Here is a 13,589-nt window from a genome sequence, read left to right on the forward strand (position 1 = left end):
AAAAGCCACTTTTTTTCGACACACACACACACACACACACACACACACACACACACACACACACACACACACACACACACACACACACACACACACACACATGCACACATACAGATCCACAGTCTGACTTCAGGTACTCCTCTAGGGGGGGGGGGCGGGGATAAATACTTCTCTCCTATCGGACGCAATCATCGGTTGGAACAAACATCAAACGACGGCACCGTGCACGGTTCTAATTGTAGTGGAGGGACAAGCAATTAAGCACTCTTACATCCCGGAATGGCTGCGGGAACGCACCCTTAATCTCATTAATCAGGAACAATGGGATTGGTAATGAAGAGCCGTGTTTATGCTAATTCTCCCACACAGTTTCACTCTGGCCCCGGCTTCATGAAACAAACAGCATCGCACAAAAACATCCCGAGCATGACTGCTTTGGTTCTTTTTCCTTTTTTTTCTCGTGTGTTTGAGAGCCTTTTTCTGCTTGCGTCCTAGTTTGAACAGCGTCTCTGTAATTTCATACCCCCGTCTATTTTTTTTGGTCTTTGAGGGGGCGCCGGCAAAACAATAAAACACTGAACCATTTCAACAAACGACGACAAACAAACAGGGGTCTGAGTTACGAACTGCATAACGAACACTGTGTAGTGGGTTTGTGTATTTGTGTGTGTGTGTGTGTGTGTGTGTGTGTGTGTGTGTGTGTGTGTGTGTGTGTGTTTGTATCTGTGCATGTGCATGTATGTATGTTGAGTGTGTATGGATGTGCGTCTGTGTGTGTGGTTGCCTGCATGTGCATGTGTGTGTGTCTGTATCTTTGTGTGTGTGTGTGTGTGTGTGTCTGTGTTTGAGCATATAAGTGTGCGGGTGTGTGCATATGTTGGTCTACATGTGTATGTGTGTGTGTGAGTGTGCATCTGTGTGTGTGTATGCGTATGGGTGTGTTTAGTGTGTTCAGTAAGTGTGTGTGTTTGGGTGTATTAAGTGTGTGTGGGTGTGTTGAGTGTGTGAATCCTTTACATCGTACCATTCCCTATTCTTATTGACATCCTCGTCTTGCTCCAACGTCGATGTTCAATATTTCTCACGTTTTATTTCTCCTTACACCTTTTATTTGCATTTTTATTGTTTCATTACTTCTCTCTTTGTTTCTCTTTGCCCCAACTACCCCTCTATGTCTGTTTACATCTATTCCTCCATTTCTCATCCCTCTAATGGCTTCATTATTACTTTTCACCCGTATCCCAGCATCCCCACACCCAGCAACCTCCCACCCCCACCGCCGTGTTGAATTCAAGTTGGATTTAGGACTACATTTAGCTGGAGAAGGATGTTATAAGATTACCTGAGGGAGTATCCTTTTCTCCCTCTCTCTCTCTCTCTCTCTCTCTCTCTCTCTCTCTCTCTCTCTCTCGCTCTCTCTCTTTGCCGGCTCAACAGTTCTCTCCTTGCTCTCCTTCTATCTCACGTGTTGTGTGTTTTCTGAGTCCTCTGAGTCTGTTCTCTTCTCTCTCTGCAGATACGCAGAGGTCTCTGGAAAGAGTCTGGAAGCTGGTCTACATACAGCGGTGATGGTATCATCTCTGGAGTTGGAGATTCACAGAGTACCAGTGGATCAATTGGTGTTTCCACAGACGTATGACAGAGTTTCAGATGGAGTGATGAAAGTTTCATTTGAACTAAAAAGACAAATATGTTGACGAGAATATTCTTCAGTGTATTACAGAAAGAATGCCATTCTTTATTTGTATTGTTTAGAGAAAGGGCTGGTGCAAGGTGAGCCAGAAGTGTGTTTGTGAGCAAGAGCAAGAGAGAGAGAGAGAGAGAGAGAGAGAGAGCTGGGGTGTCGAGAGAGGGGGGGAGAGAAGCCAGTCAGTGACCAAGAGAGAGAGATAGAGAGAGAGAGAGAGAGAGAGAGAGAGAGAGATGCAGAAGGGAGGATGAAAGAGGGAGGGAGCTCCATTGGAGGGAGCTGTCCATGGCCGAGGTGCTGGAGTGTCCCTTGGTACCATGAACAACAGGCAGCGAGAGGGGAGAGGCTGAACCCAGAACAGTTCATTAAACCTCCCCCAGATCACCACCAGGTGATGTTGATCAGCCATTACAAGCCATTTCACAAACGACCCCCTTGTTACATCACACACTGGAGGGTCCACACAGATGATTGACGGATGGATCAGCCTATCGGTTGGTTTAGACCTCTCGGTAGATTGGTTGTTCCTATCTAACATACATCTTGGTGCTCCCTCCAACATGTGATTCCCGGTGGATATGAGGTGAAGTGGCGTGTAATGGATAGTGAACGCCGGACCAGGTGGTAGGGCAGAGAAGCTTTAATGCCAGAGCAGCGGTATGAGACGCCAGGAGGATAAAGGAGTGTCTGTGTTATGTTTGTGAAGAGGCTTCCTCCATTTGAACAAACAGTGTGCTTGTTTTTCTCTCTGATTCTTACGTCTGTCTCTATGCCTAATTTATGACAATGTGTGTAACACTTACTCATTTTGACACTGGGTGGATGGTTGTGGTAGGTGTGGGGTGATTTGTGTTTGTGTGGGTGTGGGTGTGTGTGTGCGTGCATGTGTATGTTGGAAAAGAGGGGGGGTTAAGGGGATTTACAGAAAATAGAGCAGTGATTTTACTGTGACTTTTTCTTTCTCTCTCTCTCTGTTGCTCTCTCTGTTGCTCTCTCTCTCTCTCTCCCTCTCTCTCTCTCTCTCTCTCTCTCTCTCTCTCTCTCTCTCTCTCTCTCTCTCTCTCTCTCTCTCTCTCTCTCTCCCAGCGGGAGGGGACAGAGCCTTAGTGTAGATAAAAGACTCCTCTCTCTTTCTCTCTCTCGCCTCGTCTGCTCTCAGTCGGACTCTCTCCTCTTGACACAACGCCACAACGCCTCTCTCCTCTTTTTCTCAGTTTCATCTCTCTTCTTTTCTTCTTCTTCTGCTTCTACTACTACTGTTGCTCCCATGTTGTGACCCCTTCCCCCTAATAGGAAGCTCCCCCTCTGGTCCCGCCTCTGGAATACCTTGCCCTCCCCCCACCACCATCACCACCACCACCATCGGCCCTCCGGTCTCTGGCAGCATGGCAGGCTGTGCACTCCGCTGTAAACGAGGACTGGTGAAGTTCGCCCGGACTCTGCACAGACTGCTAACCGGGACCCTCGTAAAAGGTAGGGGGGCCGTCTCTGATCTGCAGGAGGATGGCCGTGAGCTTGTGTTGGAGTGCGGTTGTAATTGTTATTATTCAGTGCTAAGGTGTTGTGCTATTCAGGGTGAGAGCCGTGTATTGTGTGTGTGTGTGTGAGTGTGTGTGTGTGTGTGTGTGTGTGTGTGTGTGTGTGTGTGTGTGTGTGTGTGTGTGTGTGTGTGTGTGTGTGTGTGTGTGTGTGTGTGTGTGTTTTGAGAAAAACGGCGTTGGCATGTGTGAGATTTATGCCAAGTTATTTATAGAACTTCATTTTGTGTTTAAATTAAAAGAGATGTTTATCAATGCTGGACCTAAATAATTAGGTATGAAACGATTACAATCAGAAAGCCATTCCTTTGAAAATCAAGTGATCAAAAGAAGAGAGAGATTATCACATGTTGTCCTACATGTCCTTCGCCTCTGCATAACCCAACACTTTGCTCACACTCTCTGTCTCTCTCTCTCTTTCTTTCTTTAATAATCTTTCTCTCTCACTCTCTCTCTTTCTTTCACTGGCTTTCTCTCTCTTTTTATTTCTTTCACTCTCTCTCTCTCTCTCTCTCTCTCTCTCTCTCTCTCTCTCTCTCTCTCTCTCTCTCTCTCTCTCTCTCTCTCTCTCTCTCTCTCTCTCTCTCTCTCTCTTCTCTTTCTCTTTCTCTTTCTCTTTCTCTCTCTCTCTCTCTCTCTCTCTCTCTCTCTCTCTCTCTCTCTCTCTTTCTCTCTCTCTTCTCTTTCTCTTTCCCTCTCTCTCTCTCTCTCTCTCTCTCTCTCTCTCTCTCTCTCTCTCTCTCTCTCTCTCTCTCTCTCTCTCTCTCTCTCTCTCTCTCCTTTCACCGGGAGAGAGATAAAGAAAGAGTTGGAGACACAGAGCAGTCATAAAGCGAGAAAGGGTGAGTGGTTTTGTTACTGTGTATGTATCTATGTATGTATGTGTGTCCGACGTGTGTGTTTGTTTGTGTGTTTGTGTGTGTGTGTTTACGTGTGTCAGATGTGTGTGCGTGTGTTCGATGTGTATGTGTGTGTGTGTGCGTGTGTGTGTGTGTGTTTATATGAGTGTGTGTGTGTGTGTGTGAGTGTGTTCAATGTGTATGTGTGTGTGCGTGTGTGTGTCCGATATGTGTGTGTGTGTTCGATGTTTATGTGTGTGTGTGTCCGATGCGTGTGTGTGTGTGTGTCATTCTTGGGGTTAATTAATATGTTCAAAGCAGAAATGTGTGTCAGCTGTGCAGGGGGAGGACAGCACTAACACACTGTTAGAGAGCAGTGGTTCTAACGATAGTCCATGTTCACGATGCGCGCGTGTGTGTGGGCGTGGGTGCATCCAGAGGCTAACGCTCTGACGTGTGTGTGTGTGTGTGTGTGTGTGTGTGTGTGTGTGTGTGTGTGTGTGTGTGTGTGTGTGTGTGTGTGAGTGTGTGCATGCACTTGTGCGTGCATGTGATTTCTGTATTCACTACCTCAGCAACACTCCTCTTGTCTCGCTGCAAAGGGAGGCATAGAGAGGGGTACCACCTATGAGAAGTACCCTGAGGGACATTATACTGCATTCACACACACACACACACACACACACACACACACACACACACACACACACACACACACACACACACACACGCCTGCACGCGCACACACACACACACACACACACACACACACACACACACACACACACACACACACACACACACACACACACACACACACACACACACACACACATTAGCATCTTGCATCCATTTGACATTTTGACTGCAGGGTTAACAAACATCAAAGAAGTTATGGTCACACGCAATTACAGAGAGAGAGAGAGAGAGAGAGAGAGAGAGAGAGATAGAGAGAGAGAGAGAGAGAGAGAGAGAGAGAGAGAGAGAGAGAGAGAGAGAGAGAGAGAGAGAGAGAGAGAGAGAGAGAGAGAGAGAGAGAGAGAGAGAGAGCTTTACAATTGTCTTTATTACATCAATTGCCTCATCACCATGTGAACAACGCTTGTTTTAAGTTCTAGTAGAGAAGCCCTCAAGGTCCCACAAGTGCTGTTATCAAGGTGCTCTGTTGGTGTTTTGGCTTCACAGCAAGACACTCCTGAGAAGATGGACTCTTCTTCTTACTTAATAGAGGAAGCACAAAGTAAGCAGTTGAGGAGCAGTTTTTGAGCAGTAAATAGCGTGGTGGTCTTGGCCAAAAGGATATATCATTTCGCACAATATAGGCAGGCACACACATATGCACACACAAACACACACACAACACCAATTCCTATCAACACTAGGATTTTCTTGAAACAAGAACTGCAGTTTCTACACATATTTTAGACAACAGTGTGGGAATCTGGTTCTGCTCTTTAGACACACACACACACACACACACACACACACACACACACACACACACACACACACACACACACACACACACACACACACACACACACACACACACACACACATGCTTTTACACATTCACTTACACACTGTCACACACAAACACACTTCTTAAGGGGGCCATTACATTGATTACAGTTATGCCATCGTGATTATTTGTTGCCTTTCAATTTGGGACTTAAGTAGTTAACGTACAATTAATTCTCACCTTGGTTTCATTCCCCTTTCATTTTAGATAAGAACATTAGTTCATACTATTACTACATTATTTTCATTCATCGCACCGGGGAGAAAACGAGTCATAACAATGTTTTAACACTTGGACGAAAATCTTTTTTCCACAGCTTACAGTGATTCCCATGTTCTGGGGTGCTATCTTTTTTTTTTTTAACATCGTTGATGAGCATCGACAATGCACCTTTGCTCATTTGACCCCAGAAGTGAAGAGACAAGGACTCGCATGTTTTTATAAATGTATCTTAACTGTATAATTAGTTTCAATATGTTTCACAATCTAACACATTTTTATATAACATGACCAAAAGTAACGCATGCAGTTATACCTGGCTGGCGCTGAGACCGATTTATTCTTGTGTTGAGCAGTAGTGACATCTATTGGTACATTTTGGTAATGCAGTTACACAATGACGATTGGTACTACTTGGTACTATTTTAATTAAAGGTTTATTTGTGTAACAAGCCTTCCATTAAATAATAAGGATTTCTTCAAACCATTACTTTGCAGGAGTTTACTGATGAATTAGACACAGCTTATAGGCCTGATGTCAACTCCATCATGTGCGTTAGAATACACTGCCTTTGTCCCCTCCTCGAGTATTTAAAACAAAACGTAACAAGTTGCAAATGCAAGACCAGCATATATTTCAAAACTGAAATCTAAATTAATCTATTCTACAAGTTGTATAATGAAGCTCGACACTAAAAACACATTTTTTTTATAGTGTTTATTCTGTAGTGTAGGTAACTGAAGTAAGGAAGTACACAATACGCTTATTTTGAAGGACGACAGGAGACAGCAGAAAGGGGCTCAGCACATGTGCTTATCCGTGGCGTGACCGTTTTTTTTTCTTTTGTTTATTCTTCAACACTTTTTAAAATCTTATCGTCTATATACGTCTGAATATATACGTCTGAACACTTTTTGGAACATATTTTGGCTATAAACTAAATTTGGCTTGGATTTCAATCACCTGCTACCTGCTTAATTGCCTTCTCCCGGCCTCTTGCTTGCCTGTCCGCTCTTCTCTCGGTGTAGCGCCATCACCCGGATTATAAAGGTATTGCTGTTTATTAAAATCTCGGGTAAACAACGTCTGTTCAGAACGGGGACTATTGATCCGCCACAACCGTGATCGATCCAGGGTACTCCAATAGTTGGCATGAGCTGTCTGTAGTTATTGAATATGATGATTGATATTTAAGTTTGAAGGCATACACAGCTATGATGGATGATGTGGGATCTTGATTCATAAATGAAAAAACGATTGAATGGTTTTAAATGCGCCTTTACTTGCAGCACAGTCATGTCTTGCCCGCCTTAAATATTTGTTTGAAGATACAGTAGACAAGGAAATGGAATACACTGGCTTGCATTGCTGTTTATTACTTACATGTATCGGTTTGCAATTCAAAATAAGCAGTAATCTTTCATGAATTATTACTTCTAACACCATACGTTGTTTTCGTTTACTATCATGGATAAAGGCCATTTGAATGTGTTTTTGCAATCCGCCACCAGAGGGCAGGAGAATCCTTTCTGACCGTCATCTTTCTGGCAACCAGAAGCATCTTATCGCGTTTTCTGTCCGCCTAGAGATGAACCCGGTTGTGGTTATACGACTAAGGGACTCTTTAATATTCCTGAAGAATTTGCTGATGAAGCAGCTTCCACCGCATGATTAATGAATGTTTACAGACAGTGAGTGAGGTGAATTTCAAACAGGAGGATGCCACTGAAGAATCAGAGGGGTTCTTCAATAAGTGTTTAATGAAATATTCAGCAGCCTATTTCATCAGATATACACTGCGGGTCCTTTTGAATCATTGAGAGACGAAGCTGGGCTATTGTATTCAAGGAGTGTGTGTGTGTGTGTGTGTGTGTGTGTGTGTGTGTGTGTGTGTGTGTGTGTGTGTGTGTGTGTGTGTGTGTGTGTGTGTGTGTGTGTGTACGTGCCTTTTCCGCTGCTTCTGGCGACTTCAAAAAACAATCATGTCTCTTGTCCTGTTGAATACAAAGCATGATAATTATAACCGTTAAATATTTAATTTGGAAAGGAAATGCTCTGTGAGGTCAACGGTTCCTTCCAACGTAATCAATACACGTAAACAACTCAAGGTCAGAGGGTTCCACCTGTATCTGTGTGGGAGAGAAGGAGAGAGAGAGAGAGAGGGAGAGAGAAGGAGCCAGAAAAAGAGAGAGGCAAGCAAATTGGAAGAGAAAAAATGATTACACACACACACACACACACACACACACACACACACACACACACACACACACACACACACACAGTCAAATATATACACACACACACACAGTGTAATTCACACACACACACACACACACACACACACACACACACACACACACACACACACACACACACACACACACACACACAGATACACACACACACACACACACACACACACATAGTCAAATATATACACACACACATATTGTAATTCACACACACACACACACACACACACACACACACACAGTCAAATATATACACACACACGCACACATAGTCAAATACACACACACACACACACACACACACACACACACACACACACACACACACACACACACACACACACAGAGGCTGTTCAGGGCAGGGTTCTGCCAGACTGTGACGGGGCCTGTCATGGCAACACGCTCCAGGGAGGTGCGGCTGTGGGTTGAACATTATGGCCGCCGGTGGGGAACGGCGAGGACCTATCGGGCTTCAGCAGAGGAGGAGATGGAGCACTGTGAGTGCAGGGCAAGGCAAGGCAACTTTATTTATAAAGCACTTTTCATACACAACGCAGACTCAAAGTGCTTCACGTAGAAACATTGTCATACAATAAAATAAAGTAATAGATAAGTAGAAGAAAACACAGTCATAGAAAACATAAGTGCAGTGTGCAGTGTTCCTTTAAAATGTGTGTGTGTGTGTGCGGGTGTGCGTGTGTGCGTCTGTGTGTGTGTTCATCTATAGGGTAAGTTAACGGCATCCTTAGAAATCGTGTTCTTGAGATGGGTGGTGCAGTGGAAGGTGGATGCCTGGGTGGTGTCGGAGTGAATGAGTGTCTTGAGTGTGGAGGGATGGGCGATAAAAAATATAAAATACAGTAAACGCCCCGAATACCAGGGAGACTTTTAGAGGGAAAATGAGAAAGGAACTTTTTAGTGACGAGGGGAGGTGATGAAATATGGAGAGGGGCCTGGACAGATGTGCTCCTGTAACTTTATTATTCATTTGATGTGGTCATTAACGCACAATAAATCTAGATGTCCTATTAACATATTTTGATAATCCATTCCCATCCAGTGATTCATATTTTCACATTTTACAGCTGCTCACTGTGGGATAGGAATCCACAAATGAGAAACTAAATAAAATTAAAAAATGTAATGTATTCATATATTCAATGGTTCATGTGCACAGATTGATAAAAAAAATGATACTGCCCATTTTGACGAGGGAAGTTATGGATGCCGCTGTTCATCAGGCCTTTCCAAGTCAAACAGAGGCACCTTTGGGAGCTGAGCGTCTATAGACAAACCAGTGTCCGCCTGGCCTGCCCGAGTACGGCAATTACTCAACACCATCACGATATGGAGTGCCAAAGGTCTATGGTTTGTTTGTGTAGTAGAGCAATCAAAAAAAGCTATTTCCTTTGTACCACCACACACATACTTTATTGGATTTTATTGGTGAGACTCCAGCAACTCGGAGAGCACAACAAGTTCACACAGACCTTGTGTGGAACAAACACGCACGATTTGATCTGGACGAAAAGGAGCTATAGCCTCCAAGAGCAGAGGTAGGATGGGCCAGGGTAGTGTCCTTGAGCAAGATGCCTTAAGCCCATACTTGCGCTCTATTGAAAGCTAGGGTTGGCAATACATTGAAGAAGGATTTTGGAAAATATAATTCTCTCCTTCATTTTTGACGGTAATCGATAACCCAAATGCTTTGAGACTAAAAATGAAAAATTCAGGTATCTCTGGCTGTGCACAGGCCTGTGATGAGCTTGTCCAATCATTTTATGTGCCCGAAAGTAATGATTGGTTGGCCAACGGTCTGTCTGCCTACCTACCCGGCTACCTGCGTGCACTTGCCCTGTATACTCATTGGACATGACCAGCGTCTTCCACAAGGCTAGCTGACCTGTTGCTAAAGCTAGCGAGCTAGTCACGTGTTTTGGGGGAGTGGCTTTAGAGGGGGCCTGGAGGGAGGCGGTGGGAGTCCGTCGGTTGGATACTGTTGGAATCTATCTTGCTCCGGCTGGCTTCTCCAACTGACCTTTAGCTTTAATGACAGACAGGCATCTAAATTCACACCGCTCTGGATAAAAGTGTTGTACAAAATTGAGTAAATGGGCAAACCCAGAGCAACGGTGGAAGTAATAATAGCAAATAGAACATCTTCCACATTTGTCAAATCGGATCCTAATGATCTATTGCCACAGTCTGTGTTCACCTCAGTTCTCCCTCACAGAGCGCGTGCATCCCCGTGATCTCTGGGGATGTGTCCCTCGACCTGATGGGAGAGCATCTCTCTCTGATCCGCGCTCCCCCCGATCAATCTGTTTGTCCTGATGAGTCAGGGCCAGGATGGGGAGCCTGTTCACACCACAATGTTCCCTGGCCCTCTCCTTCTGCTGCTGAGCACACGGCCCTCGTCCTAAATGTGGCTTTGTTCTGCTGCTCTTGACGGCTTGGCCAATTTACCTGGCTGGCTGTCTCTCTCTCTCTCTCTCTCTCTCTCTCTCTCTCTCTCTCTCTCTCTCTCTCTCTCTCTCTCTCTCTCTCTCTCTCTCTCTCTCTCTCAAACTAACTCTGAACGACTCGCACTGTCTCACTAGCGCTGCCTGACCCTGTCTGTCTGTATGTCTGTTTATCTCTCTCTCTCTCTCTCAAACTAACACTGATTGACTGCATGACTGTGTCGGTCTCTTTCATTAGCTCTGCCTGACTCTGTCTGTCTGTCTGTCTGTCTGTCTGTCTGTCTGTCTGTCTGTCTGTCTGTCTGTCTGTCTGTCTGTCTGTCTGTCTGTCTGTCTGTCTGTCTGTCTGTATGTCTGTTTATACTGTCTGTCTGTTTATCTTATCTCTCTCTCAAACTAACTCTGAACGACTGAACGTCTGTCTGTCCCTCCATCTGTCCACGCGTTCCCTGCACTCCTCCGCCTTATTCCCTCTCTCACCCCCCCCCCCGCTCCATCCAGCACATTTCCTTCTCTTAATTTCCCCTCTGACCACCGACTCCCCACACACACAACCCGCCCTCCCACCCCCCGACTATCCCACCCCCTCCCTGCTTTTACAGCCTCGCCGGGAGCCCGTCTCTGCATAATCTTCCCTCCCTCGCTCCCTCCTTATCCATCTCACTTATTCCTTCCAGCTGTCATCTCCCCCCCCACCCCCCCCCCCCCTCCCCGACCAGCGGCCATCTCGGGGGGGCCGCCTCCTCCCAGCAGTGGGGGCGATGAGTGTGTGAAACCTTTCCACGCCCCCAGTTTTGCGTCAATGCATAATTCCCCCTCGGCCTGTCCGTCCTTCTGTCCGACGTGCCTGGCCGCCGGCCAACACGCCGCACGGCCGTCCATTCCCGCCTCTCATCGCACCCCCCGTAAACACCCTTCTCCCGGACCCCCGTCTCTCCCTCCCCTCCCCCCCTCTCGTCATCCATCCAGCGGTGGAGGGGTGAAGCCTTCTCCTTCTGAACCTCTCTCTCTCCATGCTCTGTTCGTCCATGCAGGCATATCGTTCATCCAATCATCCGTCAGTTCATCCGTTTAGCCATCCAGCCATCCATGATTCACCCACCCACCCATCCGTCCCTGCAGCCGTTCTTCCAACCATCCATCCATCCATCCGTCCAACCATTTGTTCATCCATCCATCCATCCATTTATCCATCCATTCATTTGTTCATCCATCCATCCATGTAACCATTCCTTCAACGGTCCATTTTTCCATACATCAATAAATCCGTCCGTCCATCTGTCCATGCCAACTGCGCCTCTATCGTCCATCAGGCTGTGTGTCTTAGTATCTGTTATCCTTGTGTGTGTGTGTCGCTGTTGTTTCTAGAAGTCTGGTGTGAGTGACGAACCTGTCTCTGCTTGTTTGTAGTCAGCCCACAGTGTCTCTACTTGACCTGACTGATCTCATTAGCGGCGTTAGCAGGATCCTACGTGTGTGTTTCCTTGTTGTGCTTTGTACCGGCAATCTAACCCCTTCTCAGGCAGCTCCTCCGACATGTGTGTGTGTGTATGTACAGGTGTGTGTGTGTGTGTGTGTGTGTGTGTGTGTGTGTGTGCACCTGTGTGTTTGCGTGCGTGTGTGTGTGTGTGCGTGTGTGTGTGTGTGTGAGCGTGTGTGTGTGTGTGTGAGCATGTGTGTGTGTGTGTGTGTAGTAAGCTTTGAGTTGAGGAGAGGGTATTGAAACCAAATAGTTTCTCGAGTGTCGCAGGGAGGTAGTCCTTGCGGGAGGACCCAGAAGACTGGCTTCCGTCCAAAACTCTGTTATCGTTATGTCTCTCTGGATCCATTCATTGCCTTCGCCCTCTTGCTGTCTCATATCTCTCTCTCACAGTCTAGTATCTCTCTCTCGCAGTCTCATATCTCTCTCACCATCTAATTTCTCTCTCATCTTCTGGTTTCTCTCTGTCTATCTCTCTGTCTCTTCATGTCTCTCTTTCTCTCTCTCTCTCTCTCTCTCTCTCTCTCTCTCTCTCTCTCTCTCTCTCTCTCTCTCTCTCTCTTCTCTGTCTGTCTGTCTGTCTGTCTGTCTGTCTGTCTGTCTGTCTGTCTGTCTGTCTGTCTGTCTGTCTGTCTGTCTGTCTGTCTGTCTCTCAAAGAGGAGGTGAGGACGGGGTGGGGTCTCTCTCTCTCTCTCTCTCTCTCTCTCTCTCTCTCTCTCTTCTCTGTCTGTCTGTCTGTCTGTCTGTCTGTCTGTCTGTCTGTCTGTCTGTCTGTCTGTCTGTCTGTCTGTCTGTCTGTCTGTCTGTCTGTCTGTCTGTCTGTCTGTCTCTCAAAGAGGAGGTGAGGACGGGGTGGGGTCTCTCTCTCTCTCTCTCTCTCTCTCTCTCTCTCTCTCTCTCTCTCTCTCTCTCTCTCTCTCTCTCTCTCTCTCTCTCTCTCTCTCTCTCTCTCCCACTCCCCCACTCTCCCACCCTCCCTACCTAACCCCTCATTGATCTGATTTAGGTTATTTTGCATGAATGAATTTGGCGACCTAAAGACTGCATCATCCACGCTGACAACTCGTTGGCGTGGCGACAGCGAGCATTCGCCCAGAAATAGTTTTCTCGCCAAAGTTGTGTGAGGAATTACAATAGAGTGTGTGCCTGCCTTGCCGTGTGTGTCGGTTGCTGATGAAATCCCACAGTTTGTAGCACAGCTATGACAAAGTCATTGTGGAGGGGATGTGGTGAAGGCAAGGTTACAAACAAACCTGAGTGGAATCTGTCCATCACAGTGGCGGCGACTGGAAGCCACTTTGCCTTTGTCGCACTCGCTGGTTGTTTTCCACACAGGTTTGTGTGTGTGTGTGTGCGTGTGCGTGTGCGTGTGCGTGTGTGTATGTATGTGTGCGTGTGCGTGTGCGTGTGTGTGTGTGTGTGTGTGCTTGTAATAGAAGCCAATGGTTCTACATGGTCTCAGGTGTCTACGGCATTGTTTGGAGATGTTCAGACCATATTATACGCCCACACGCAAACGCACTACCAAACGCACAGACGCTGGCAGAAAGCCATATGTCACAGCAGACTGTTGAATAGTAAG

The 13,589-nt window shown here is 46.3% G+C and overlaps 1 protein-coding gene across 1 annotated transcript in view; it reads left to right on the forward strand.

The window, feature by feature from the left end:
• Positions 1–2,976: 2,976 nt before the first annotated feature.
• Positions 2,977–13,589, forward strand: part of kcnip1a (Kv channel interacting protein 1 a) — a 39,323-nt gene continuing 28,710 nt past the window's right edge. Inside the window, exon 1 of the mRNA XM_030369109.1 lies at positions 2,977–3,163. Coding sequence (XP_030224969.1) covers positions 3,076–3,163 — 88 coding nt within the window. The 5' untranslated portion in view covers positions 2,977–3,075. The remainder of the gene's footprint in view (positions 3,164–13,589) is intronic.

The sequence above is a fragment of the Gadus morhua genome, chromosome 10 (assembly GCF_902167405.1).
Source record: "Gadus morhua chromosome 10, gadMor3.0, whole genome shotgun sequence".
Lineage (NCBI taxonomy): Eukaryota > Metazoa > Chordata > Actinopteri > Gadiformes > Gadidae > Gadus > Gadus morhua.